Below are 27342 nucleotides of genomic sequence, written 5' to 3' on the forward strand. Positions count from 1 at the left end.
CTACATAGGGAATATATACAATTTTGCAAGAAAAGAGGACAAATCCCCAGCTGCTTACAAACAGTTCTGCGAGGTATTCGATGAAAATAATCTTAACTTATTTTCTCCTAAAAAGGACCAGTGCGATTTTTGTTGTTCTCACCAGACAGGCAATCTCTCAGACAATGCATACTCTTTGCATATGGCCCGAAAAACTGAGGCAATGGAAGCGAAAAATAGTGACAAATTAGGATGAGCTAGAGTGCTTACAATGGACCTTCAAGCACTTCTGCTTTCTCCCAGACTAAAAGCATCTGCACTGTACTATAAAAGCAAACTGAAAGTCCACAACCTTACCATCTATGATTTAAAAAGTAACGATTGTTATTGTTATATTTAGCACGAGAGTGAAGGTGGACTAACAGCTTCGGAATTTGCCAGTATACTCGTGCATTTTATAGAAACGTACGTCCAAAATGATTCAGAAGCTATTTTCTATAGCGACGGATGCACGTACCAGAATCGAAACTTAGTCATGAGTAATGCACTGGCTCATCTCGCCAATCAGAAAGGCATTACAATAGTGCAAAAATTTCTGGAGAAAGGTCACACTCAAATGGAGTGTGATTCTACGCTCTCCACCATAGAAATGAAGTTAAAAAAACATACACATTTATACTCCTGCTGGCTATGTAGAAGTTTGTGCTACCGCAAGACAAAGTCCTAGGCCTTATGTTGTCAATTATTTGGACCACACGTTTTTCAAGTCCTATGATAAACTCTCGTTGTTTTCGTCTATTTGGCCAGGATCCAAAATTGGGGATCCAACAGTGACTGATATCCGGTGTCTCAAGTATGATCCCTCCGGAAAAATGGAATATAAATTGAAATTCATTGATACATGGGAACCATGTCAAACATACCCAGCTCATTTACAGTGCCCCCTCTCTACAGTTCACCACTAAAGATCAGCGCAGAAAAGTTTACGCATTTGCAACAACTAAAGCTGGTCCTTCCTAAGGATGTGCATTCACTTATGACACACTGCCTCACATTTGCAATGAGAGAATATGTCCGTGTCTAAAAACAATGCAGCCGAAAATAAACTTGTTTACAGCCACCTATGACTGTGATAGTAGCAGTAATAGTGAAAATAATAAATGTTAATAAACTGCACAAATGTTTACAGTAATAAAAGTTTAATTAAAGCTAACGACACTGTTTCTATGTTTTTTAAACACTGTAGTTTATTAACATCCAGATTCCAATATTTTGATCAATGTGAAACTATTCATTTCACTTTATATCTGTAACAATGTATCCTTACAGATGTTTCATAATACACAAATAATGCAAAGTTTAAGTAAGTTTTTTTAAAAACAAATTAAACATTCACTCATTTCGATTCTTTACTGTGCACGCGTTACATGCCTCTTATCTCCATCACTACCAAAAAAATAGCTGTGAAAACCTTGTAACTCCAAAAACCGGCAGACAATTTGAAGTGCATAATAAAGTCTTATGTACCAATGACCGGATCCATATTGTGTAGCAGAAACCACTACATTTGACTAATTAGGTCCCCATGTGATTTCTATAATTAGTTTTTTGTTTCTCCTGTAAAATTTGACCAATTTGAGTTACGAGGTTTTCATTGCCTAGCGACAATAAGCAGTCTGTGATGACTTATCTGGAACGAAGTAAAGCAATTGGTAGAATAGATATAAGCTTATTATCTCAGCGTAAAAAAGAAGTGAATTACTGGAAAAATGTACTTAAAAGGATTGTAGCTGTTGTAAAATTTTTGGCATCGAAATGGCTTCCATTCTGTGCTAACAATGAAGTCCTATGATCTCTCAACAATGGAAATTATTTGGGTGTGTGGAATTATTGAGTGAATTCGATCCATTTCTTGAAAATCTCTTATAAAAATTTAGGAATCCTGGAAAACGTAACGCTTCTTATTTATCAGCGAATATCTGTAATGAGTTTATTGATGTAATGGAAAAACGTGTCCAAAAAAGTTATAAATGAAGTTAAATTAGCAAACTATTTTTCCATTAGCATTGACAGTGTGTTTGATGTGTCTCACATATAATTCGATATGTAAAAGACCACGTTCCTGTTGGAAGGTTCCTGAAATTCATATCTATTAAAAACTATAAATGTGAGTATTTAGCGGAAACCATCTTGAATTTTTTTAGAGAATCATGATATTCCAATAAAAAATTGCAGAGGACAAAGTTACAACAGTACTTCAAATATGTCAGGAAACTCTACTGGTCTATTAGCAAGAATCAAGGAGAAATGTGAATTTGTCACCTTTGTACCATGTATTAAACTTAGTAGGTGTCCAAGATGTTGGGTGTGTATCAGAGGCAACAAAGTTGTCTGTAATGGTTCAGACAGTGTCAATGTTTCGTCGAGCTCTACTCTCCGATGGAATATATCCGCAGAACATTTAGGTTCAAAAAAAGTTGTTAGAAGTCATCCAGAAATCAGATAGTCAGCCCGAGCTGATGCAGTAAGCGCCTTGCATATAGGTCATTAAAAATTATAGAAACTTTGTTGTCCATCGCAGAAGATACAGAACAGGCAAGAGAAAATACAGACGAAGCCCTTAGTCTGTCTAGAAAAATAGGAAAGCTAGAATTTATTATAATAACGGAAATTTAGAGCTCTATATTTGAAAAATAGACAAAACAAGTAATTTTCTTCAGAAAGAAACATTAATACTGCATATTGCAACTAATTTGTTTGCTTCACTTGATGATTTTATGATTAACCACAGGGATAAATTTGATGGCTTCGGATCGTCTGCCAAAGAAAGAAACCCAGAATCTGATTACAAGGACCTATCTCAAACAAGAAATGTAGAAGCTCACGCCAGAGTTTTTTTGATGGCTCTGCACTGGCAGTCCAACTGAATGGAAAAGAGAAATTCAAAGAAGAAACCTTTCTTCCCATAACTGATACCCTGAGGGTTCATCTAAAATACAGATTAAGTTCGTAAGAGAACATTAGTCAACGTTATGGTTTATTTTTTCGTCCGACAACTCCTAATTCCGAAGAGCTGAGACCAAGTTGCAAAGAATTTGCTGAAATTTATTATGAAGACGTTAACGAGCAAGAATTGGAAACGGAATGTCTGCTTTTAACAGAATACTTGAAAATTATTCATAGTAAAAATAGGGAACTATTAGCACATTGGAAATATATCACCTTTTGAAAGAAAACAAAATTAAAGACACATTTCCAAATGTAGAAATCGCATTGAGAATCTTTTTTAACATGATGTTAATCAAGTGCAGTACGGAAAGCTCCTTCTCCAAATTGAAAAGAATAAAAAATGAATTAAGAAGTACGTTGCTTCCAGAGAGCTTAACCAGTTTATCGTTGATGTCCATAGAATGTGATATGCTCAAGAATATAGATTCTGAAGAAGTGATTAACGATTTCAACCATCTCAAATCTAGAATGTACCTCTTCAATCAACATAGATTTTTAAGCACTAACCTGTGAATGCTAAAAGAGTTACTTTTGTGGATTATATTATCTAGAACCTCGCTTACCTACTTTCTTTGTCTGTTCTAACAAAATAGTGCTCTGTCAAGGTCATAGGGGCCTCATTATCCTAATGTGCCCAGGGTCTCCAATAGGTTGAAGACGGTTCTAGACACCTCATTCACCTGCAGCTAAGAGCCGGCTGCCATCAGTGGCCAAAATTCTCTTTATATGTCCATGATCCAGCCAGTAATCTGTGCGTGGTACCAGTCTGTGCCAGTCAACAAGGCTGTATCCGTGTTTCATCTGTACCTGTCAGTATGTACATGTCAATAAATCTCATACGTTTCAAGAAACTGTATTGAACTATCTACGTTATGCTGTCACACCATGACGAAATAAATAGTTTGTTGGTTTCTCATCGCCGTGTTTCTTTTTGTGTTTAGAGGCGGAACACAAGTGGCAATGAGTCTGTTTCTCACGTGTGTTCATTCTTGCACTTGGTCTCTCTCTCCGTGTCTTCTGTATAGTGCAAGTGGAGATAAGTCAAACTTTCATATGCTTTGCTATGGAAGGTTCATGTGTCATGTTTATGACTGTTTTCATCACTACTGCAGCCGTGGCAACTTCTTCTAGTAACCTGCAACCACTTCTTGGCCACAGTGACAGACCAAGCTCTGTTCTATCACAGTGTACTGTCACAGTGTTCCGCCACCCAATGATTCTGTTGCAGCTTGGCAAACCTCTGGCCATGGCTCTGCAATCCACTTCACTGCTTTTTGAGGTTGACTTCTGACAGCTCTGCCTACTTTTTGGGTGATGGACGTGGACACTTGTAACACTTTGTTTTTGTCATGCCTTCTTTTTCCTTATTTTAGTCGTTCTGTTAGCTGGCCTCCTTTTCGGATCCAGCCTACTTCGACTCATTGTTCTGTTGTTCTGTTTGTTGGCCTCCTTTCCAGGAATGGCCTCCCTGTTCTGTTCATTGACCACCATTTCTGGACCTACCTCCTCCTTGTGTCAATAAGCCCCCTTTTTTGGGCCCGGCTTCACACTCCTACGCCATCCTGTGTTGTCTGTTGTTTTCTTCACATCATTTGTGCACCCATGTCTTGTGTCACCTTTTTCCTTGTGTAGCAACCCATCACATCAGTCTCTGTGTCATTGGTTCAGGATGCCATCCTTGGCCTAGCACCTGACAACATTGTTCATCAGTGCACCCTTTTCTGTTGGGATCCATCTTTGAACACTGTTTTCTGCTCTTTCCAGTCAGTGGGAGGGGGGGCGGCACTGTTGCTGTTCGTTGAACACATTGGCGTGTAGCAACAAGCCCCCTAGGTGAAGGAAAAGCCACTGCAATCCCAGTCAGGAAACCTGGCCACAATGGACAACTCCATCGACAACAACAAGCCTGGAGGCACTTCTGCCTTGCTATTCTTGCTTCCTGTAACATGAGAGAGTTTCGTATTGACACCAGAGTAGCTGTTTTCACTCCTCAACTTTCGGAGCAATTTACTGTTCTGGGTCATGTCCTGACACAGTCTCCCTTCAGTACTCAACAATGTTTTTTCTCCCTTAGCCAGCATCAGTACTACCTCTGGACAGAATCCTTATTGTCTTTGTTGAACCTTTCATAGACCCTTTTGGTTGTTGGTCGTTTGTTGCTGCCTGCCTTTTTTCCTTTTGTTATTTGTTGGCCATATACTGCAGTAGACGCGACCCGTACAGTGCTGTCACATGCTTTTCCTGTCAAAGACCTCCATTGTACAGTGAATTTTTGGAAAGCAGTTCAGTTTGGACTCTCGACAACTTCTGTACCAACACAAGCACCTCTAGGTGCCTCTTGTACCTATGTGGGCGTCTCCTGCACTGATGTGTGCACCTCTCACATCTACTGGCACCTCCAGTACCTATGTAGGGACCTCCAGGCACCTCTAGAACCAAAGTGTGTGCCTTCTATCTTGCTCCACATGCCTCCAGCACTGAGGTGGATGCCTTCAGGCATTTTCAGCACTGATGTGGGGTGCTCTTACTCTGTTGCGGATGCCTCCTGCACCTATGTGTGTGCCTTCTACCAGCCACAGGTGCCTCCTGCATCTTCGCATGTGCCACTTACCCTATGCTGGTGCCTCCTGTACCAATACAGGAATCTCACAAACACTGACATGGGCAGCTCCTTTACAGTCATTGGCGTTGCTACCTCCTGCTGGTACTTCTTACACTCCCAACAGACACTGTGACTCCCCAGTTTAGGGCACCTAGTGGCAACTCCTCCTATGGAGGTGTCACCCAGCAGTATGTCGTGGGAAATTGGGCAGCAGGTCGCTCTTCCCCCAGGGAAGGAGGAGTGTAGTAACCTGTAAGTTACTACATGTTAGTTAGCTGCCTTTACTGCAGCACACATCATGAAGTTCAAGCAGCACACTGTTCAGGAACTCTAGGCCTCTATCAGAGGTTGCCGCTCATGGACCAGCGCATGAGTCGCCTACAGTGGGCAAAATGCTCTTAATATGTGTGTGCACCAGCTCTGACCATCAGTCTGTACTTCTCACCAGTTTGTTCCCATCAACAAGTCTGTACCTGTCAGCCTGTATGCATCAACAAGTCTTGTATATATCAAGAAACTGTGCTGAACTGTCTATGTTATGCTGTCATGCCATGATCACATAAATAATTGTTGTTTCCTTACAACAATGTTTCTTATTATGTTCAGAGTCAGATCAGTAGCAGTTATCATTACTTAGATCTATGGTTTTTATTTATTTAGCTCTTTGATCATATACCATACAATGTTCAAGATGATGTCAGATTTGACTTAAATTTAGTGTTTACAAAGAAAAATAATCATGTTTATATGTAGGCCTCTGTGTTAAAAATTACATGTATTGAAGTTCATTTCCTCACTCCCTGAATTGCAGCAATAGTAGTGTAGATATGCTCTACTATATCTTTCAAATATATTTGTATTCAGTATACATTTTCAATCCTCTGCCAACATGCTGCTCAGTTTTATACCCATATAGCATGTACCAATCTATCATAAACTTTTATTAATTGAGATTACAAATAATTTCCTTTTAATTTAGTATTATGATTATGTGTGTCACAATTTTATATGGTGTTACTATCATTGCCAGTTACTTTTTTAAAACCTACAGTAGTGTGCCCATGTACACATGGTAATGAAAGCACTTTCAGTGTTTTAAACAATGTTTTACATAACTGTCTAAACCTAATGGCTCTCTTTTGGATTTTGAAAGGCAGTATTGATAACATCAAAGAATTGAGAACTGTGTTCTTAAGAACAAAAAGGAATCAAATACATGTTTTAGAATTGAGAACTTTGACAAGTATGTCAGACCACTACCTCTTTTTCCTTAAAGTAATCCACTCTAAACTTTAATCCCCCTCCCCCTCATTGCCCCATTGTACAGTTAAAAGGAGGATGTATGCTATACCTTCTAGGTGCAGTGTTCAGATTATTCTGTTTCACATATAGTTCTTGCACAACTTCTTTATTTTCATCACAATGTGCTTGCAAAATATTTTACCCACTTGTATTTCCACAATCTTTTTCAAAGTTAATGGAATATTTTGTTCCATAAGTCTATGTTATTGCTGTTAAAAATACATTATACACTTTTGATATATATTTCAGTTTAAATTTCTAATTTGATTAACCAGAAGAGCAATGATGTAGTAAAAGGCAGCGAGTACAAATGCAAATACAAATCTAAGAACTCTGGTCTTGTTTTTGTCAAGACAAATGAATACATGATCAAGAACTGAAAAATGAGAAGTGAGAACTAAGAAATAAAAACCAAATAATAAGAACATAGAATTGAGGACCAATAAGTGAGAACTAAGAAACGAGAACTGAGGAACCATTACTGACAATGAGAAGCAAGAACAGGAAACCAAGAACCATGGTTAGTTCTTGAGTACAATGAGAGCTCATTGGTAGAAGACTTAGCAGTTTTTGGATTGCCCATCATCAACCAGGGCTGCTGAAGAATTTTCCCAGAATACAAGACCATATTTCAGATGCACATTAAAATATGCATAGTAAGCACTCATTAGTGACTGATTGTTTGTACATTTTTCTAGGGTCTTCGAAAGGCAAGGCTCAGCTTGGAACTGGTGTAGTCTGTAAGTTGTCCCAGTGTAGGTTAGTTTGTATCCAAATGTTAAGATATTTTCTTCTCTCTTTATTCACAATGGGTTGATTTAATGGTGACATCAGTGTAATGCAAGATGAATTTTAACAGGTGGGTCCCTCCCATCCTGGGGTCTGAGTGACCTGACCTTCCTTTTTAACCATTCCAAATCCATCCCTCCATCCTCCCTCAGGAAGGAACAATTAGTTATGCATGTATGTATTTTTATATGTGTCTATGGGTAATACTTATATTTCTCCTGAAAATAGACAGTGGCTATAAATTCTGTCTCATAATTTTATAGTTTTCTTGAGAGAATTTTATTTTTGACACAATAAGTTATTTTGAAAGCTATGGAAATTTATTGATACTGTTTTCTTGTTTTGTATTGTGAACAGATTTATTTAAACCATTTACTGAGATGGCTTGAAACAGTTTACTACATGTTGGACATTATCATTTTTAGGTGCCTTTACTAATAATGTTGTGTGATCAGCAAACTGTTTTATGTCAATCATCAAGTATATTCAGGTCATTCGCATAAACCAGGAATAAAAAAAGGTCCCATTACTGACACTTGAGGTACTCCATGTTGATAAAAAAGAGGAAGGAGAGATTTGTTGGTTAACAGATGCTACACTCCATGTTGTGTACCTGTGTACCTGTGCATTAGATTATCTATGAAATGTATCACTTTTAGGTTGCAGCCTTGCTTGCCTGCATGATTGTCGACAATTTTGAATTTTTCACAGACACCTAAGTAAAGACATGATGAACTGTGTAAAAAATTAAGCTAGTATATTTTTTTTGTCATAGGGAAAACTGGTCACTGTGAAGGTTAGTCACCATTACTTTAATTACTCAGAATGTGTAGCTGCTGAAGAGTATTGTACATTTTCATTTAATGGAATGCTGTTTTTGTCACTGTATGTTTACTTGTGTAGGTTATAAAATTTCTTAGTTCAGGAAAACTTTGTACCACAACAAAAGTGGAGAAAATATCCACAGGGTGCATTTCTTACACTACTACAAATACTTTGAAGTTAGTTTACCACCATAATGTGCTCTTGGCAGTGAACAATGTTATCTGTTTCAGATTGGTGAAAAGATACAGAAGTACAAGAGAAGATAGGTGAAAAGATACGGAAGTACAAGAGAACTGTTTGAAGTAGGCAATTACAGCCCAAAACTCTGAAGAAATGCTTACAAACCATTAGGAGGAAGAAGGTATCACAGAGGAAACATGAAACACTTTTTAATATCCTAAGAACCTTAATTAATAAACTAAAGTTAAAGGAAGAAGTTAATTCATTGTCAGGGTTCCCACAGATTTTTACTAATGAAGAAGAATCACAGCCTGTTATACATGTTTCACAACTGAGTGAATCTTGGTTCCTGTCACTCCCATTGAACTTCAAATGATAGTGAAGTCATACATTCAAATATAATTGTCCAGGCCAAAATGGCTCTTGGGTGTCACCCAACACAACCCTGAACTTTGTGTACGTTTTGCAACCGACATTAAAGTGAGTAGAGCTACTGTTGATGAGTAGAGAAAATACTGAACATTAGCATGTTGAACTGAAAGATATGCCAGCAAGCACTGTATGGTACTTTGACGAAACCAATCTCACTGATAATCCTAGGAAAAAGAAAGCTTTTGCAAAAATAGATTCAAAATAGTCAATAAACATTTGTAATTCCTCCAAGAGCAACATATCAGTAATGTTTGCTGGCAGTGACAAGGGAGAAATCTTGCCTCCATTTGTTTGTGATCTACATGGATAGAAAATGGGCCCAGTGGCTATTTTTAGCCAATTTGCTCTAGTGGATGGTTTGACAGTTGTTCACCAGGCTGATGCTACTGAAATTAGAAAACTTGGAAGGGAAGAAAGTAGTAATCTGTGATGATTTATTCTCACATTTGACAGACTATGTCGTAGGGCTCTATGGTGAGAATTATGTTTCATTCATCTGTTTGCCAGTGAACAGTACCCACATTATACATTACATAGCCATTGGATGTTCCTGTCATTGAGCCCATAAAAGCAACCTGGAGACAGATTCTTACAGACTGGAAAAGCAGCAAGTTAGGCTTCAAAGACTTTCTTCCAGAAACAGCATTTACCATTTCTGTTAAGAAGACTAATGTTTATATTGGGCAGAAACCTAATAGCAGGTTTCAGAAAGCGCAGCATACATCCAATCAATGTTGTTGAAATTCTCCATCTTCATTCAAGGACTTGTGACAAGGATGCAGTAAAGGACACTTTCACTGAAGCCCTCCACAATAAGAGATCTGAATGGACTACTGGTGTTGCCAATAAGAGAGTGACTCCCAGTAAAAGTGTGACAGAGATGCCGAAAAAGGTTACAAAGAAACAGAGAAGTCACAAAAATGAAGCAAGTAGCCCAGAAGAAGATTCTGAAGATATCCCTCTAAGAGATTCTTTTGAAGATGATCAGAGCAGCATCACCTGTAACATGTGAAGCAGATGATGCCCAGTTAGTAAATATTCGAAGAAGAGTGGTCCAGAATTTAATGAAGTTGTGTGCACTGTGCAACATATGTGATCTTCAAATATGAAGGGAGATGGATGAATTACTGATTTAAGTGATGATGGAGCTACAGTAAATTAAAGGCAGAAGCGTAAGAAATCATGGAAGTGGCCAGTGTAGAAGATGAAATGGTGTATGATGTTGATGAAATGATTGGCACCATTCAGCCTCCAATACAGGTAAGCCAATGTGCTACAGTTGCACTAGAGCTTCGATGTTAGTGGTAATAGCTCACAACATAGAGTATATTTTGTGTTAAATCTTTAAACTGTAGACTATTTTGATAATACAATTTGTTTGTGCATACATGAGTGCTGATTTTCTTCATTCTTGCAGTCAAACATTGCTCTAAACCTCTGTAATCCTTTTTTTAACTTTAGATATCTGGTGCAAAGTATTACCAGGGCAGGGGAAGCTTTTCTCCACTTAAAAAATAAGTTAAAAGTAGAAATAAAAGGTTGTCTTAAGATAAATAAATACAGATTACTTTGCAAAGGTATAATTACTAATCAAACAATTCTGAAAAATAAAAGCATTAAAGAATCACTGTTTTGAACTTAATTTCTTTAAATATCTGTAAAAAGTTGAGCAAAGTAATCCAAGCTGACAGAATATGATAAAGTTCAAAAGTCAAAGAACAAATACTTTTTTGTAATTCACATAATATTATTCAAATCAATAAATATCTTGTACTACACATTTTCTAAGGTATACAGCCTATTTTTTCCCACAGGGTTCAAGCTTAACTTCATGTCATCGAATTTGGTTCAGTGGTTCAGCCATGAAAATGTAACAAGACAGAATTACTTGTCTCTCTCTCTCTCTCTCTCTCTCTCTCTCTCTCTCTCTCTCTCTCTCTCACTCTCTCTCTCTCCCTGTCCCTCTCCACATGTGAAAATCTATATGTATGTGTGGGTTAACTCTTTGATGATGAAGAAGGAATTGGTCCAAAACCTCAGGTCGTAATCTTTTTTTTTTCTGTCAGTGTTCCTCCCATCCTCTGAGTAGTTATTTATCTTCATATACTGCAGTTGTTCTAACTGTGGATACTATCTATGTGCTCGTCTCTTCATTATTATATGCTTGCCACATTCAACACTGTCATGGATTTGTGCTACACATTGCATGTTATTTATCCTTCAAATATTGTATCCTCTACTCATGCATCCACTTGTCTATCTTGGGTGCTTTAATATACACCTTATCATCCTACCCCATTTTCTGTAAAATATTTTCCACAAATTGAATTATTTGCATCTAACTGATAATTCCTTATTTCTAGGCATACTTAATATTTCTATTGAATTTATAGCCCCTTAGTAAAGTATAGGCTGAAATAATAATATTAATAGGAAAAATGAACACAAATTAAATAACACTCATAAAGCAGTGCTTCACATACTACACATATATTTATGGGTGATGAGCAATTTGCTGAGTAGCGCTGATTGTATGTGCTTTGTTCATAGGTATTTCTAATGACCTTTATACAGTCAGTATTTATATTCTATAGCTCAAACTCTATGTTTAGATAATATGTGAAGTTGTATTTTTTATCTCTGTTTGTGATTGTTAATTAGTACGAGGTGCATTCAAGTTCTAAGGCCTCCTATTTTTTTTCTCCGGACTGGAAAGAAATAGAAACATGAACATTGTCTTAAAATGAGGCCGTGTTCATTGTCAATACGTCCCAGAGATGGCAGCACTGTACGGCAGATGGAATTTTACCGCCAGCGGCGAGAATGAGAACTGTTTTAAATACTTAAAATGGCGACGTTTTCCTTACTTGAACAGCATGCAATCATTCGTTTTCTGAATTTGCGTGGTGTGAAACCAATTGAAATTCATCGACAGTTGAAGGAGACATGTGGTGATGGAGTTATGGATGTGTCGAAAGTGCGTTTGTGGGTGCGACAGTTTAACGAAGGCAGAACATCGTGTGACAACAAACCGAAACAACCTCAGGATCGCACAAGCCGGTCTGACAACATGATCGAGAAAGTGGAGAGAATTGTTTTCGGGGATCGCCGAATGACTGTTGAACAGATCGCCTCCAGAGTTGGCATTTCTGTGGGTTCTGTGCACACAATCCTGCATGACGACCTGAAAATGCGAAAAGTGACATCCAGGTGGGTGCCACGAATGCTGACGGACGACCACATGGCTGCCCGTGTGGCATGTTGCCAAGCAATGTTGACGTGCAACGACAGCATGAATGGGACTTTCTTTTCGGTGGTTGTGACAATGGATGAGACGTGGATGCCATTTTTCAATCCAGAAACAAAGCGCCAGTCAGCTCAATGGAAGCACACAGATTCACCGCCACCAAAAAAATTCGGGTAACCGCCAGTGCTGAAAAAATGATGGTGTCCATGTTCTGGGACAGCGAGGGCATAATCCTTACCCATTGTGTTCCAAGGGGCACTACAGTAACAGGTGCATCCCACGAAAATGTTTTGGAGAACAAATTCTTTCCTGCACTGCAACAAAAACGTCCGGGAAGGGCTGCGCGTGTGCTGTTTCACCAAGACAACGCATCCGCACATCGAGCTAACGTTACGCAACAGTTTCTACGTGATAACAAGTTTGAAGTGATTCCTCATGCTCCCTACTCACCTGACCTGGCTCCTAGTGACTTTTGGCTTTTTCCAACAATGAAAGACACTCTCCGTGGCCGCACATTCACCAGCCGTGCTGCTATTGCCTCAGCGATTTTCCAGTCGCCAAAACAGACTCCTAAAGAAAGCTTCGCCGCTGCCATGGAATCATGGCGTCAGCATTGTGAAAAATGTGTAAGTCTGCAGGGCAATTACGTCGAGAAGTAACGCCAGTTTCATCGATTTCGGGTGAGTAGTTAATTAGAAAAAAAATCGGAGGCCTTAGAACTTGAATGCACCTCGTATTTATTGATTGTATTTTTGATTATTAATTTTTATTTTAACCTTTTCATGTGAATGCCAATGACATGAATATAATAATGAATTTAATATTTAGACTCATTCGATATTGACATGCTATCAGGCAATAATGGACCTATGGAATATGTTTGACAATAAATAAGAAGGCCCTATAAAGTTACTTTCATCCATTGCACTTTTCTATTTCAAAATGAAAGAAAAGCTATATCAGCTGAAGTTGAGTGCATAAAGACATTCTTACAGTAGCTATTAATAATCTACAGCAATAGCTTAGTATAATTATGAGGGACTGTGCAATGCAGATCGTACCGCAGAAATGATCTGTTATAATTGGGACTAACAACAACCAAAATAGAGGCCATACACAACTCAGAAGAGCTACTGAGTCTCTTGCAGATGTCAGCCTGTACTGTAGTGTCATTACCTAGGAGGTGAGAAATTTGTGGATTACATTATTTTTCAAACTACGGCATTCAATAAACAGTAAATGTGGGAAGTTAACTTACCTTGCCATATCTGGCCATGTAATTTTCAACAACACTTTTGGCACAGTTATAGTCAAGTGTGCAGTCCTGGTAAGCTGCAAAGAAGATGAAAATATACTATATATGACAGAGGTAAGAAATAGTGTACAAAAATTAACTTGAGAAATTTAGTACTTTGTAAAGCTACAGGTCACGAACTTCATATTAGTGAACTGCACAAATCGTTGCTGAGTCTTTAAAAATGCCTTATACTATCTTTTGTAGAATATTATTTATAACGCTCAAATTCTTATTGCAAGTTAATTGATTTGATTCTGGATTAATATTGGAAAGTTCTGCAGCTTTGTTATTAATCAGAACTACGATTTTACACTCCTGGAAATGGAAAAAAGAACACATTGCCTCCAGTGTGTCAGACCCACCATACTTGCTCCGGACACTGCGAGAGGGCTGTACAAGCAATGATCACACGCACGGCACAGCGGACACACCAGGAACCGCGGTGTTGGCCGTCGAATGGCGCTAGCTGCGCAGCATTTGTGCACCGCCGCCGTCAGTGTCAGCCAGTTTGCCGTGGCATACGGAGCTCCATCGCAGTCTTTAACACTGGTAGCATGCCGCGACAGCGTGGACGTGAACCGTATGTGCAGTTGACGGACTTTGAGCGAGGGCGTATAGTGGGCATGCGGGAGGTCGGGTGGACGTACCGCCGAATTGCTCAACACGTGGGGCGTGAGGTCTCCACAGTACATCGATGTTGTCGCCAGTGGTCGGCGGAAGGTGCACGTGCCCGTCGACCTGGGACCGGACCGCAGCGACGCACGGATGCACGCCAAGACCGTAGGATCCTACGCAGTGCCGTAGGGGACCGCACCGCCACTTCCCAGCAAATTAGGGACACTGTTGCTCCTGGGGTATCGGCGAGGACCATTCGCAACCGTCTCCATGAAGCTGGGCTACGGTCCCGCACACCGTTAGGCCGTCTTCCGCTCACGCCCCAACATCGTGCAGCCCGCCTCCAGTGGTGTCGCGACAGGCGTGAATGGAGGGACGAATGGAGACGTGTCGTCTTCAGCGATGAGAGTCGCTTCTGCCTTGGTGCCAATGATGGTTGTATGCGTGTTTGGCACCGTGCAGGTGAGTGCCACAATCAGGACTGCATACGACCGAGGCACACAGGTCCAACACCCGGCATCATGGTGTGGGGAGCGATCTCCTACACAGGCCGTACACCACTGGTGATCGTCGAGGGGACACTGAATAGTGCACGTTACATCCAAACCGTCATCGAACCCATCGTTCTACCATTCCTAGACCGGCAAGGGAACTTGCTGTTCCAACAGGACAATGCACATCCGCATGTATCCCATGCCACCCAACGTGCTCTAGAAGGTGTAAGTCAACTACCCTGGCCAGCAAGATCTCCAGATCTGTCCCCCATTGAGCATGTTTGGGACTGGATGAAGCGTCGTCTCACGCGGTCTGCACGTCCAGCACGAACGCTGGTCCAACTGAGGCGCCAGGTGGAAATGGCATGGCAAGCCGTTCCACAGGACTACATCCAGCATCTCTACGATCGTCTCCATGGGAGAATAGCAGCCTGCATTGCTGCAAAAGGTGGATATACACTGTACTAGTGCCGACATTGTGCATGCTCTGTTGCCTGTGTCTATGTGCCTGTGGTTCTGTCAGTGTGATCATGTGATGTATCGGACCCCAGGAATGTGTCAATAAAGTTTCCCCTTCCTGGGACAATGAATTCACGGAGTTCTTATTTCAATTTCCAGGAGTGTATTATTACCTAATATATTTTCTACATCTGAAAAATTATAGATTATGTGAAAAATGCAAACAATTTGATGTTCAGATTCCATGTTAAATAATTGGTCTTCCCATTTTCCCATTATGTATGTATAGGTGTGGGTCTTATATTTCCTGACTAATAGCTTGTAAGAAGTTGTGGATGTGCCACATGCAATGGAACTGTACCATGTAAAATAGTCTTGTGCCTATTGAAACCTTGTAGTACATTACATTACATTAATACTTGTTCCATAGATCATGAATACAAACAACCTTTCATAAGGGTGTGAAAGTGTCACTTTAACATTTTCAGCTATTACTTCAAATCTAAAAATTCATCTATTGACTAGAAGGAGTTGCCAGTAAAAGACACACACACACACACACACACACAAACACACACACACACACACAAACACACACACACACACACACAAAAGCACACAATATACAGCATCTCGGCTGGAGTTGGCGGGCATGTGGTGTGCTTGCTTTTTTTGTTTTGTATGTGAAATGAATGTATTGCGACGTTACTGTGAATGAACTAGCAACAGACTTCTGTTCAAAGCCTATATTTATCAATGGCGTTATGACATTTACTGATCAGATTTGTATATTCTGTTTTCTCAAAATTTAGTGAGAGTCCATTTGCAGAGAATCACTTAATAACTTTCTGAAAGGAATTATTTACAGTTTCCTCAGCTGATTCTTTTTTGTTAGTTGTGATTACCATACTTGTATTATTAGCAAAATAAACTGTAAGTTCTCTCTGAACTACTCTGCCACTACAGCTTGTGACACAGGCAGTCCATAAAAGCATCCGAGTGCCATGTTTGGTCCATCTTTGATAATTAACTTCACGCAAATTCTGCATCTATATTAATAATGGTGCTGTGAGCTTCTAGAAATCAAGGATGTGCTAACTCCTAGATATTACTGTTAATTTTACTGATGTGTGTTAGTAATGTATTTATGGTCTACTCTGTACAGCACCTTTCATTTCTCAATGGATGTATTGTCTAGCAGTGCTCTGTACCATGCATTTGTATTTAATGTTTATTATGTATATTGCCTATAGCTCATTTATATTAATATGTTGTTAACATACATTTCCCAGAGTAAAAAATATTTTGTGGGATTCATGCAACATATTGGAAATTTTAATCACTTTTTCAGAATATCACATGTGAGGACACTTTCTAAAGTTTAAAAGCCTATACCATATAATAAACCAAATAATAATATTTATGGGCAGAATTGATGTCCATTACCATAGATTATCTGCTGTTGCATTAGAATACATTTGGTATTCCAAAGTTAGTTGTGAACAGATGCATAAAAACTGAAAACTCTTATAGTTGTAGCCTGCATTCAGTTATGGTCCATTGGTGTTGAACATTACCTCCATCACGTTCTGGTTCATCCTCTGGTAGTACTATTTTTCCAGCTGCTGCCCAGTATACTCGTGATATGTAGAACGGTCCACAGTATCCACGTGAGCATCCAGCAGATGTGTCACAGCTGGTTGCTGCATGGCATAGGCATCTCGAGCAGATTGCATCCAGGTTTGACACAAAAACTGAAATGAGCAGAATGAAATGCTGAGTCTCTTTTGTTATGTCTTTGATACACAAGATAAAAACATATGTATGTTATTAATTTGTGAAACTTTCTGAAACTTATTTCTAATTCAAAGGTGATGATTGCAAACTTGAATCTATGAAGATTTTGAAAGCTGTGGCTTTCTCTACATTTTCAGACAAATGAGACTTGATTATTAAAAACAGTAAGGAGTGCAGTTGACACAATAATTTGTTTGTAATGCATGCCTGATCAGCATCAGAGAATGAAATATGGAAAGATGGTGATTTATATCTTTAGCTCCAAAATCTAACCACTCAAAACCATCAAATCATAGATAAAATATTGCTTCTGTCTTGTTCTACTCATTCAAATGGAAATTTATACAAAAAAAACTGGATAGCTGTTTCATAATCCATTCCCTCTATTGTATACAAAGCTGTAAAGCAAATGTTTGAAACTACCAAAAATATATATCATTTTTGTTTGGGAGGAATATGATTTATTAAGTGACTTTTCCTTCATGGAATGTAGTCGAATTAAGTTGGGTGATGCTGAGGGGATTAGATTAGGAAATGAGACACTTAAAGTAGTAGATGAGTTTTGCTATTTGGGGAGAAGAATAACTGATGATGGTTGAAGTAGAGAGGATATGAAATGTAGACTGGCAATGGTAAGGAAAGTGTTTCTGAAGAAGAGAAATTTGTTAACATCGAGTATAGATTTAAGTGTCAGGAAGTCGTTTCTGAAAGTATTTGTATGGAGGGTAGCGATGTATGGAAGTGAAACATGGACGATAAATAGTCTGGACAAGAAGAGAATAGAAGCTTTCAAAATGTGGTGCTACAGAAGAATGCTGAAGATTAGATGGGTAGATCACATAACTAATGAGAAAGTATTGAATGGAATTGAGGAGAAGAGGAGCTTGTGGCACAACTTGACTAGAAGAAGGGATTGATTGGTAGGACATGTTCTGAGACATCGAGGGATCACCAATTTAGTATTGGAGGGCAGCACGGAGGATAAAAATCATAGAGGGAGACCAAGAGATGAATACACTAAGCAGATTCAGAAGGATGTAGGCTGCAGTAGGTACTGGGAGATGAAGAAGCTTGCACAAGATAGAGTAGCATGGAGAGCTGCATCAAACCAGTCTCAGGATTGACGACCACAACAACAACAACAGCAAGTGACTTTTATCAGTTACATGACCTTACAACAGCTTCAGAGATGAAGAGGAGTTTGTATCTTTAAGAATGAAATTTTCTTCTTCAGGGGGTACATACTTTGATGTAAGAGGATACAGGGAAAACAGTTTATCTGTTATTTATTGCAATACACAGTGTAATAGTAAGGAAAGAAATGGCCAAGGATTTTTTTTAATTATATCATTGCCGGGAAACCTTACCTTTCAGGTGACATCGACATCTCATTGGCAGTGTGAACAGAAACAGGGAAAGTGTGTGGAGAACAGTTCAGTCTGATATTTTGAGAATGACACTTTGAGCTGAGAAGCTTGAAAGTTATGGGTCAGCAATTGATTTAGGAAAGTAAGGAGAATTAAGGTTTGGTGTCCTATTAATAATGAGATTATTAAGAACAGAGCACATGCTCAGATTAAATGACAAAGGGGTAAGAAAGGTTCAAGGTGGACAACTGATGGGGATTTGACCCTTGTCCCTCCCAAATGCATTTCACCAAAGCACCACATCACTCAGTGATTGATGAGGGAGAGACTGAGTGAGGTATGTGTAAAACTGTGGAGAAGCTGAAGCCATCAGTTTGTTGGTACTGTAAGTGTGCCAACAGTTGACAGAACTATTGAATGAATTAGTTGTGTTTGGGAAACGTCAACCAAGTTAGAGACAGAGATAAAATATGAGACAGGTGTTTTTGGTAAACATGGAAATGATATGTGGTTCATATTCCTATATGAGCTGCAGTGCAGATAAAGCTTCATACAGTGTGATGATGACAAAAATCTTCACAACTTTTGTTTTTGAAGTATTTTGACATTGTGAACCAGGAGATACACAAGCTGTTGTAATTTATTTTTTATGATAAGGATTAAAAACCCATTAAGACCACATCTGAAATATTCTTTATTTGAAAAGAAAGATGATGAGACTTACCCAACAAAAGCGCTGGCAGGTCGATAGACACACAAATAAACACAGACATACACACAAAACTCTAGCTTTCGCAACCAACGGTTGCCTCGTCAGGAAAGAGGGAAGGAGAAGGAAAGACAAAAGGATTGGGTTTTAAGGGAGAGGGTAAGGAGTCATTCCAATCCCGGGAGCGGAAAGACTTACCTTAGGGGGAAAAAAGGACAGGTTTACACTCGCACACACACACATATCCATCCACACATACACAGACACAAGCAGACATTTGTAAAGCCCAAACTCTTTGCCTTTACAAATGTCTGCTTGTGTCTGTGTATGTGTGGATGGATATGTGTGTGTGTGCGAGTGTAAACCTGTCCTTTTTTCCCCCTAAGGTAAGTCTTTCCGCTCCCGGGATTGGAATGACTCCTTACCCTCTCCCTTAAAACCCAATCCTTTTGTCTTTCCTTCTCCTTCCCTCTTTCCTGACGAGGCAACCGTTGGTTGCGAAAGCTAGAGTTTTGTGTGTATGTCTGTGTTTATTTGTGTGTCTATCGACCTGCCAGCGCTTTTGTTGGGTAAGTCTCATCATCTTTCTTTTTAAATATATTTTTCCCACGTGGAATGTTTCCCTCTATTATATTCTTTATTTGGATTGATTACTAGTTTCCGCTAACAATTTAGCCATCTTTAGACCTAACATAGTTGTTTAAATTCTCCTGCTGCCTGAGTTGTCACATTTATCAAGTTTGTTGACTTTTCAGCCAGGAGATATGTGATCTCTTGCAAATTTGTTTTATTATGTTAGGGATTAAAAACCCATGAAGTCAAGATTTCACATGAAATCTTCTCTATTTGGACATCACTAATTTCAGCTAACAATCTAGTCATCTTCAGACTTACGTAGGTGTTTGAATTCTCATGCCACCTGACTTGGCATGTTTATCAAGTTTGTTGACATTGTGAAGCAGGAGAAGGTTTAAGGTGGCAGGGGTAAAATGCAGGGAGTGAATGGCTATTTACAATTTGTTCAGAAACCAGATGACAGTTATAAGAGCTGAGGGGCATGGAAGAGAGGCAGTGGTTGAGAAGGGAGTGACAGGGTTGTAGCCTATCTCTGATGTTATTCAGGCTGTATGCTGAGCAAGCACTAAAGGAACTAAAAGAAAAATTTGGAGTAGGAATTAAAATCCAGGGAGGAGAAATAAAAACCTTTAGGTTTGCTTATGAGATTGTATTTCTATCAGAGGTGGCAAAGGACTTGGAAGAGCAGTTGAACAGAATCGACAGTGTCTTGAAAGGGGGATACAAGATCAACTTCAAAAAAGCAAATGAAAGTAATGGAATGCAATCAAATTAAACCAGGTGATGCTGAGGGAATTACATTAGGAAATGAGACACTTAAAGCAGTAGATGAGTTTTGATATTTGGGCAGCAAAATAACTGATGATAATTGAAGAAGAGAGGATATAAAATGTAGACTGGCAATGGCAAGGAAAGTGTTTCTGAAGAAGAGAAATTTGGTACCACTGAGTATAGATTTAACTGTTAGGAAGTCTTTTCTGAAAGTATTTGTATGGAGTCTAGCCAGGTACGGAAGTGAAACATAGATGATAAACAGTTTAGACAGGAAGAGAATAGAAGCTTTGGAAATGTGGTACTGCAGAAGAATGCTGAAGATTAGATGGGTAGATCATGTAACTAATGAGGAGGTAATGAATAGAATTGGGTAGAAGAGGAATTTGTGGCACAACTTGACTAGAAGAAGGGATCAGTTGGTAGCATGCATTCTGAGGCATCAAGGCATCGTCAATTTAGTACTGGAGGGAAGCGTGCAGGGCAAAAATTCTCGAATGAGACCAAGAGATGAATACACTAAGCAGATTCAGCAGGATGTAGGTTGCAGTAGTTGCTTGGAGATGAAGAGGCTTGCACAGGATAGAGTAGCATGGAGAGCTGCATAAAACCAGTCTTTGAAATGAAGACCACAATAACAATAGTATTAAAAAAATTGTTTTTTACTCATGAGTCAATCCATGTGAAATCAGTCATTAAATATAAATTTCTACATTGATGATTTAGAATTTTATAATTTTTTGTCATTTTATTCTATCCTTAAAAATACAGTATTATAAAAAAATTAAATTTTTTTTGGACATTTGGTTTTTGTGTTATTAATTTTTAAAATTTATGAAATTGTGCATCTTTTTCCACATTTTCAAACCTTAAAATGCCCATATATAAAAAAGTATCTGATGTACAGAACTGAAATTTACAGTGTTTCATTCAGATTACTATAAGCTTTAAAATATGTGCCGCCGGTACATGGTCAAATTTTTTAAATTCTGAAAATTTCTAAATCAGATTTTTTTGTTTTGAAAATATTAGTCATCCACTATTTGTTAGTGTGTGTGCCAAATTCCAAGATGGTATTCCAAAGGGAACATATGAAAGTATTTTTATTTTACTGCAATGCCAGTTGACAGTTGTACCTCAACTGCTCATGGTTTGCAAGTTGGTTTATAAAACTAAAAGGAAATTAGTGAGTGCTAATTAAGCAGTTTATCATTTTAAAATTGTACTAAACTATGCCATATAACAGTTAACATAAATTATGTAAAGGATAGTATGCCTTCTACATAGCTTTTAATTTACTTGTAGTTTATATTACAAAGGCTATTCGGAAAGTAAGGAATGATAGGTCGAGAAATAGAAACCACAGTGAAAATAAAAACTGTTTTATTTGCAACAGTTAGCTGCAACTGCCAGCTGCTTATGTCCATAGTTGCCGATCCGACTATGTTTGTCATAGTGTTGTACCAACTTTCCAATTACCTCATTATAAAAGGCACCCGCCAGTGCTTTCTGCTAATTCTGTACACTGCTCATTGTCTGTGCAAAAATGCTGTCTTCATAGCCAGCAGTTCATGTGAGCAGAGATGAAACTCAGAGGGAGACAATTACAGGCTGTACTGTGGGTAATGAAACATTTCCAATTGAAAATGATGCAGGAGCATCTTCATTGCCCCTGCAGAATGCAACTTAGAATTGTCTTAAGAAAACACACAATTGTTATGTAATGTTGGCTGCATAGTTTCAGGCAAAATTTCTCACCAGTCCCTCGTACTTGGTGGTAGACACTATTGTTCTAGGTATCTTAATGTGTTCCCTGTGTGTTCAGAACTAAAAAGCACAACGTAACATGATCAACAGGCATACTTGATACACTTCCCAACAGACCTGTGTGAAACTTCATCGGATTTAAATCTGGTTTCCATTTCTTCCTTACTTTCTGAGTAACCCTCATGTTATACAACAACAGATAAAGTATATTACCAATATATAATAAGACAAAAACATTCATTTCTATTGACTGTAATTCAGAAGAGACGAATTGCTGAGATAATATCAGAAAAGCACTGGTAAGGGAAAGAGGAACAAGTTGGCACATGCAGGTATCACATGTTAAGCACATATGGTCAGGGAATAAAGTGGCAGAAAAGTGCCCGTATCATGATTTAAAATGATTAATCACCCAATAAAATGTTGAAAGGCACATGTTGGAATATGTCAGGTATCAAGCACAGCAATCAAAGTGGAATGTTGTACTTACCATATTCCAACATGTGCCTTTCAGTGCTTTATTGAGCAATTAAGTATTTTTCATCATACCAATGGTACTTTTACACGTTGTCACCTAAAGATATTCATTAGAATGAATCTAGTGGCTTAATAAATGAACCTAAAATAAAAATTAATGTGTGGTTTTCTTAACACAGATATTAATTGGTTATGATAATTCCAATTCTTTGAGTGCACTAAAGCATAAATGCCATTAGTCAATTTTTCTATGTGACAAATGGTGAGTGATATTATTGGGAGATGCTAGAAGACATGAAATTAAAATGCTTGTATAATTATCTTGATGACAGGGTCATCCACAGTGCTAATTTTAAGGAACATCTGGAACACTTGAGGCAAGTGTTGGGCCACATGAGAGAGGCAGTCGTGACAGTCAAGCCAATCAAGATGACACTGACTCAAGAGTGAAATTTTGTTCTTGGGACATGTTGTGTCTGTAAGAGGGGTCAGCACTCATCAGTCTAGGACTGCCACTATTTATAAATTCACAGAACACCAGAACAAAAAGGAAATAGAACAGTTTATCAGGAAAATGAACTTCTTTAGGTAATTTGTGGCCAAGTTTGCTCAGTTAGCAGCTCCACTCAACCAGAGGTAGCAGAAAGATGAAAAGTTTAGGTGGGGTGATTCCCAATAAGCTGCTTTTGATTCCCTGAAATGCGAACTCAGTAATGCCCCAGTGTTTGGAATCTGCAATTTTAATTCAGCTTTCGTGGTCCAAATGGATGACCCCAATTTAGGTATCAGTGTTTTACTCAAAGAGCAAGAAGGTGAGTGCTGGCCCTGTTTGGACCCAAAGTTCACTATTCTGTGTACAAGCTGGAAGCTCTGGCAGTGTTACTTATGCTAGAGAGGTTCAAGAGCACAAGAAGTTTAAGCTAGGAACAGATAATCAGTCTTCAATTTGGGTCTTAGCCTGGCGATATGACAGGTACATTTGGCAGTATGTATTTCGGCTTCCCAGTTCGATGTGGTATATGTAAAAGGGTATCAAAATCAAGTGGATGATATGCTTTGCCAGATATTCAATCAGTAAGGGAAAGAGATTGCAGGAAGTGGGCAGGAGGCATTGGCATCTGTGAATGGAGTAAGGCGCTGGATTCCCAAGTGGCCACCACTGTCCTGACCAAGATTCCATCCTTGTTTTATGATCTTAATGGGGAGCAACAAAAGGATGATTGAATCAGTTAGTATTCAAAGGAAGTTGGAGAAATGATGCCCAGTGAGTGGTTATTTGCTGGAAAAGAGCGTGTTATGTTATTAAACTAGGTATGATGGAAAACCGAAGATCTGCCTCCCCAAGAGTTTGGTAGCATGCATCTTTAGTTACTTCCATCAATCACTCTGTGGTGAGCATTTAGCGTGCCAGAAAACAATAATGAAAATCAGATAGCACCTAACATGGTATGAGTGCTGAAATACAGAAACTGCTACTGGGAATGCAAGCAGAGGAAACCAGATATTAACAACAGAAAGGTCTCTTCCATTTCACCAGGGAGTTTTGACCTCTGGACATGTTGTTCATTAACTATTTAGGCCCTCTTCCATTCACTAAAGACAACAACTGATTTGCATTGGTAATTGTGGACCTATTCACAAATTTCATGTGGCTGACTCCAAGCAAGGGGATCACAAGTACATTGAGCATTAACATTTGTCAGCAAGTTTTGTGAGTTTTGGGCTAATGGGAATGTTGGTTAGCAATAACAGAGCTGTGCTCACCTCATGGGAGTTCTGGGTGATCTGCTTTAACAATGGTCTAATCACACATAACAATCATGCCTTATTACCCCCACCCCCCTTTGCTGAACACATGAATAGTAACTTAAATTCCACTCTAATAATTTATCATTCTTTGTTGCAAAAGAGGTGGGATAGCTTCATGAACTGGCTTGGTCTGGCATTCAACACCAATTGCCACAAAGCAGACAAGATAACCCCAGCCAAGCTGATGTTTTCATTTGAAATTAACTCTCCATTAAGTAGTGATATATTACCAGAGCGTGTTGATCCCAAAGAGAGAAATATTATCTTCACACACAAGAGATAAGCACAGAATTATAATAGTGGATGACAGACAGCATCAGTGACAATGGCAGAAATGGTTTACAGAAAAATCATATGGTGTCAGAACAAGAGCGCACAAGACATGAATCGGAAGATGCTTCCGCCGGTGAGCTCCTTGACCAAGGACATGCAAACACACAGGAAGGTTTGAACCACTTAAGTTAGGAAGTACAGAGAAGGGGGTCCATGTGTAATGTTGTGTGAAGCTGGTGGGAGGGTGTGTCCCCCCACCCCTAGTCTTCACCTATGGGGGGGGGGGGGGGGAGGAGATTGGTACAAACATATTGGTTTCTCTCCCAGGTCAGCTACACTGGTACAAGGAGTTACACATCCTGCTTGTAGTGTGGGAGTGCACACACTGCAGTCTGGGATTGTTTTAAGTGGCAAGCAAGAGTGGAATGGGAGTCTTATTTTTACTTTTGAGAAGAAAGCAGAGTGTATGCTGATCAGTGTAGGAAAACTGTGCTTGTTGGGGTCACATGCTCGTTTCCAATCCCAAGACAGATAGACAGTGGGGCTGGCGGACTTGTAACTGCTGCTGACTGGAACAGTTACTCAATAGTGAAGCATACTGTTGTTGGCCCAACGGGTCACAGAGCTTTGTGTATAAGCCACACAGTACTGAAAGCAGTGGCGTTGCTCTTGTCTTTGCAATCTGGTTATTGGTGAGAATTTACTGGTACTCCATTTTGAGTAATATTTCTTCAGATTAACTGAACTCTTACATCCACTTTGCAGTTAGGGTGTCAAGTGCCAGTGATTATCTATATGCTGTTATTTTGAGCATTGGACTGCATATTGTGCTAATTGAATGTATTGATACTTGCATGTGCTCTGTGAGCTGTAAACTACCGTATAAACACTCATTCCCTCTCTTTATTAATGGGGTGGTAACTAATACAATGGTGAGCTGCATAAGAAGTAATTCTTCTCACTGCCAGTTTCAGCCATGTGCATGCTCTCTCTGTTGTAGAAGCCTTTTGTAATCATATGTGTTAAGGCAATTTGGCACAGGTTGTGATCACACTAACTGATTGTGCATGGGGCTGTCTGAGAATGTTTACTTCAGCTGGAAGTGCTAGAGTAGATGCCATTTTCCTGAGTGCATGCCACGGAACCAATGTCTGTACAGATGAGTAAAAAGCAGCATCAGTGTAAATTCAATGAGCCACTACATTTATTAATATTGCTGTTTCCCTGTGTATTTGTATTTTATCCACTATTGTTAATTACAAAGAGTTTGGATTAACATTTTATTAAAGCTGATAAAACATGATCAAATACTGTAATATAAATTGTGGCTATTAGCCATGCATTATAGTTCTGAGTTTCTAACACAGTGACATACTGTTCTACTTAGATAACTGAATTTTGACTTAATGCCTCAAAGAGTTTTCTTTCTGGAGGCCTGAAATAGATGTGTAAAATTCTTTTACAAAAGCAAATGTTTTAGTCATTGTTTAAATTCTTATCAGTTTTAAGGGCAAAGCCCGTTGTTCCTTCTTAAGACTTGTTTGAAAATTTTTGTATCTGTTTAAATTGTTAATTGTCTGAGGGTCAAAGCCCAATGCCCTGATGCTGGATTTATTTGAAAATATTGACAATCCAATGGAATTGTTTGTTAAAATGTGAATTTATGCAGAATTCTAATATTGCTTATTTGCAAAATAAAATGTTCAATAAAAGGCTGGCTCAGTGGCTTACTGCTCAAGAATCCCTGCATCCATGCTAACCTGCTCTAGGGTTAAGTACCACCATTCCAGTGAGTATACATAATAAAAAAGGAGCATTATTAAGTACCACCATTCCAGTGAGCATACATTATAAGAAAGGAGCTTGGAAAAAAGATTTTATGAAGCTAAAGCTGTCACTGGAGCTCAGAAGTATCTGCATTTATTCTTATGAACAAAGCTAAATGTAAAACAAACATTGTTTCTGATTTTAAGATTTTGGTTTTCACCAAATTCAAGTGGGTTCAGGTGCATACGGCATTCTCTTGAACAGATTACAGGACTTGTTGCTTGTGCCTCTAATAACAAATAGTGGATGGCTTGTCTGCTACAGAGAGATGAAAAAGGAGACGTGAATCTGTAATTTATGCAAACTCGTGGACTAGCTCGTTTTCATAACAAGGAAGATCACATAAATTGACTGTACTAAAAAAAAAATAATAAATAATCCTTCATACTTTGTAAACTAAATCACACAATTGCCACCAGAAGACCATATAGATTATCAGATGAAGAGCTGCAAAAAGCCTCATAGATTATATTGGAAAGAAATGCGTTATTATATCAATACTCTGTCATTACTGATTTGCAGAACTAGGTTACATCATTTAAATGAAAACAGCAATATACGGGGTGATTATAATTAAAGTTAAACTTTCAAAATGCTGTAGAAATAACACCACTGGTCAGAATGATGTCCAATTGCAACGGAATATTATCGGAGAAGGGTAAAAAGTATGGCAGAAGAAAAAAATAGTGTAAACATTGATCAATAGATGGCGCTGTATGTGTCAGAATACATAAATAAA

General features: G+C 38.7%; 1 protein-coding gene across 1 annotated transcript in view; it reads right to left on the reverse strand.

Moving 5' to 3' along the window:
* The window catches only part of LOC126161608 (uncharacterized), a 164828-nt gene that overhangs the window by 26165 nt on the left and 111321 nt on the right, over window positions 1–27342 (reverse strand). The window contains exons 2-3 of the mRNA XM_049917558.1: window positions 16808–16984; window positions 13624–13697 (exon numbers count right to left, since the gene is read on the reverse strand). Coding sequence (XP_049773515.1) covers window positions 13624–13697; window positions 16808–16984 — 251 coding nt within the window. The remainder of the gene's footprint in view (window positions 1–13623; window positions 13698–16807; window positions 16985–27342) is intronic.

Source organism: Schistocerca cancellata, chromosome 2 (assembly GCF_023864275.1).
Source record: "Schistocerca cancellata isolate TAMUIC-IGC-003103 chromosome 2, iqSchCanc2.1, whole genome shotgun sequence".
Taxonomy (NCBI): Eukaryota; Metazoa; Arthropoda; class Insecta; order Orthoptera; family Acrididae; genus Schistocerca; species Schistocerca cancellata.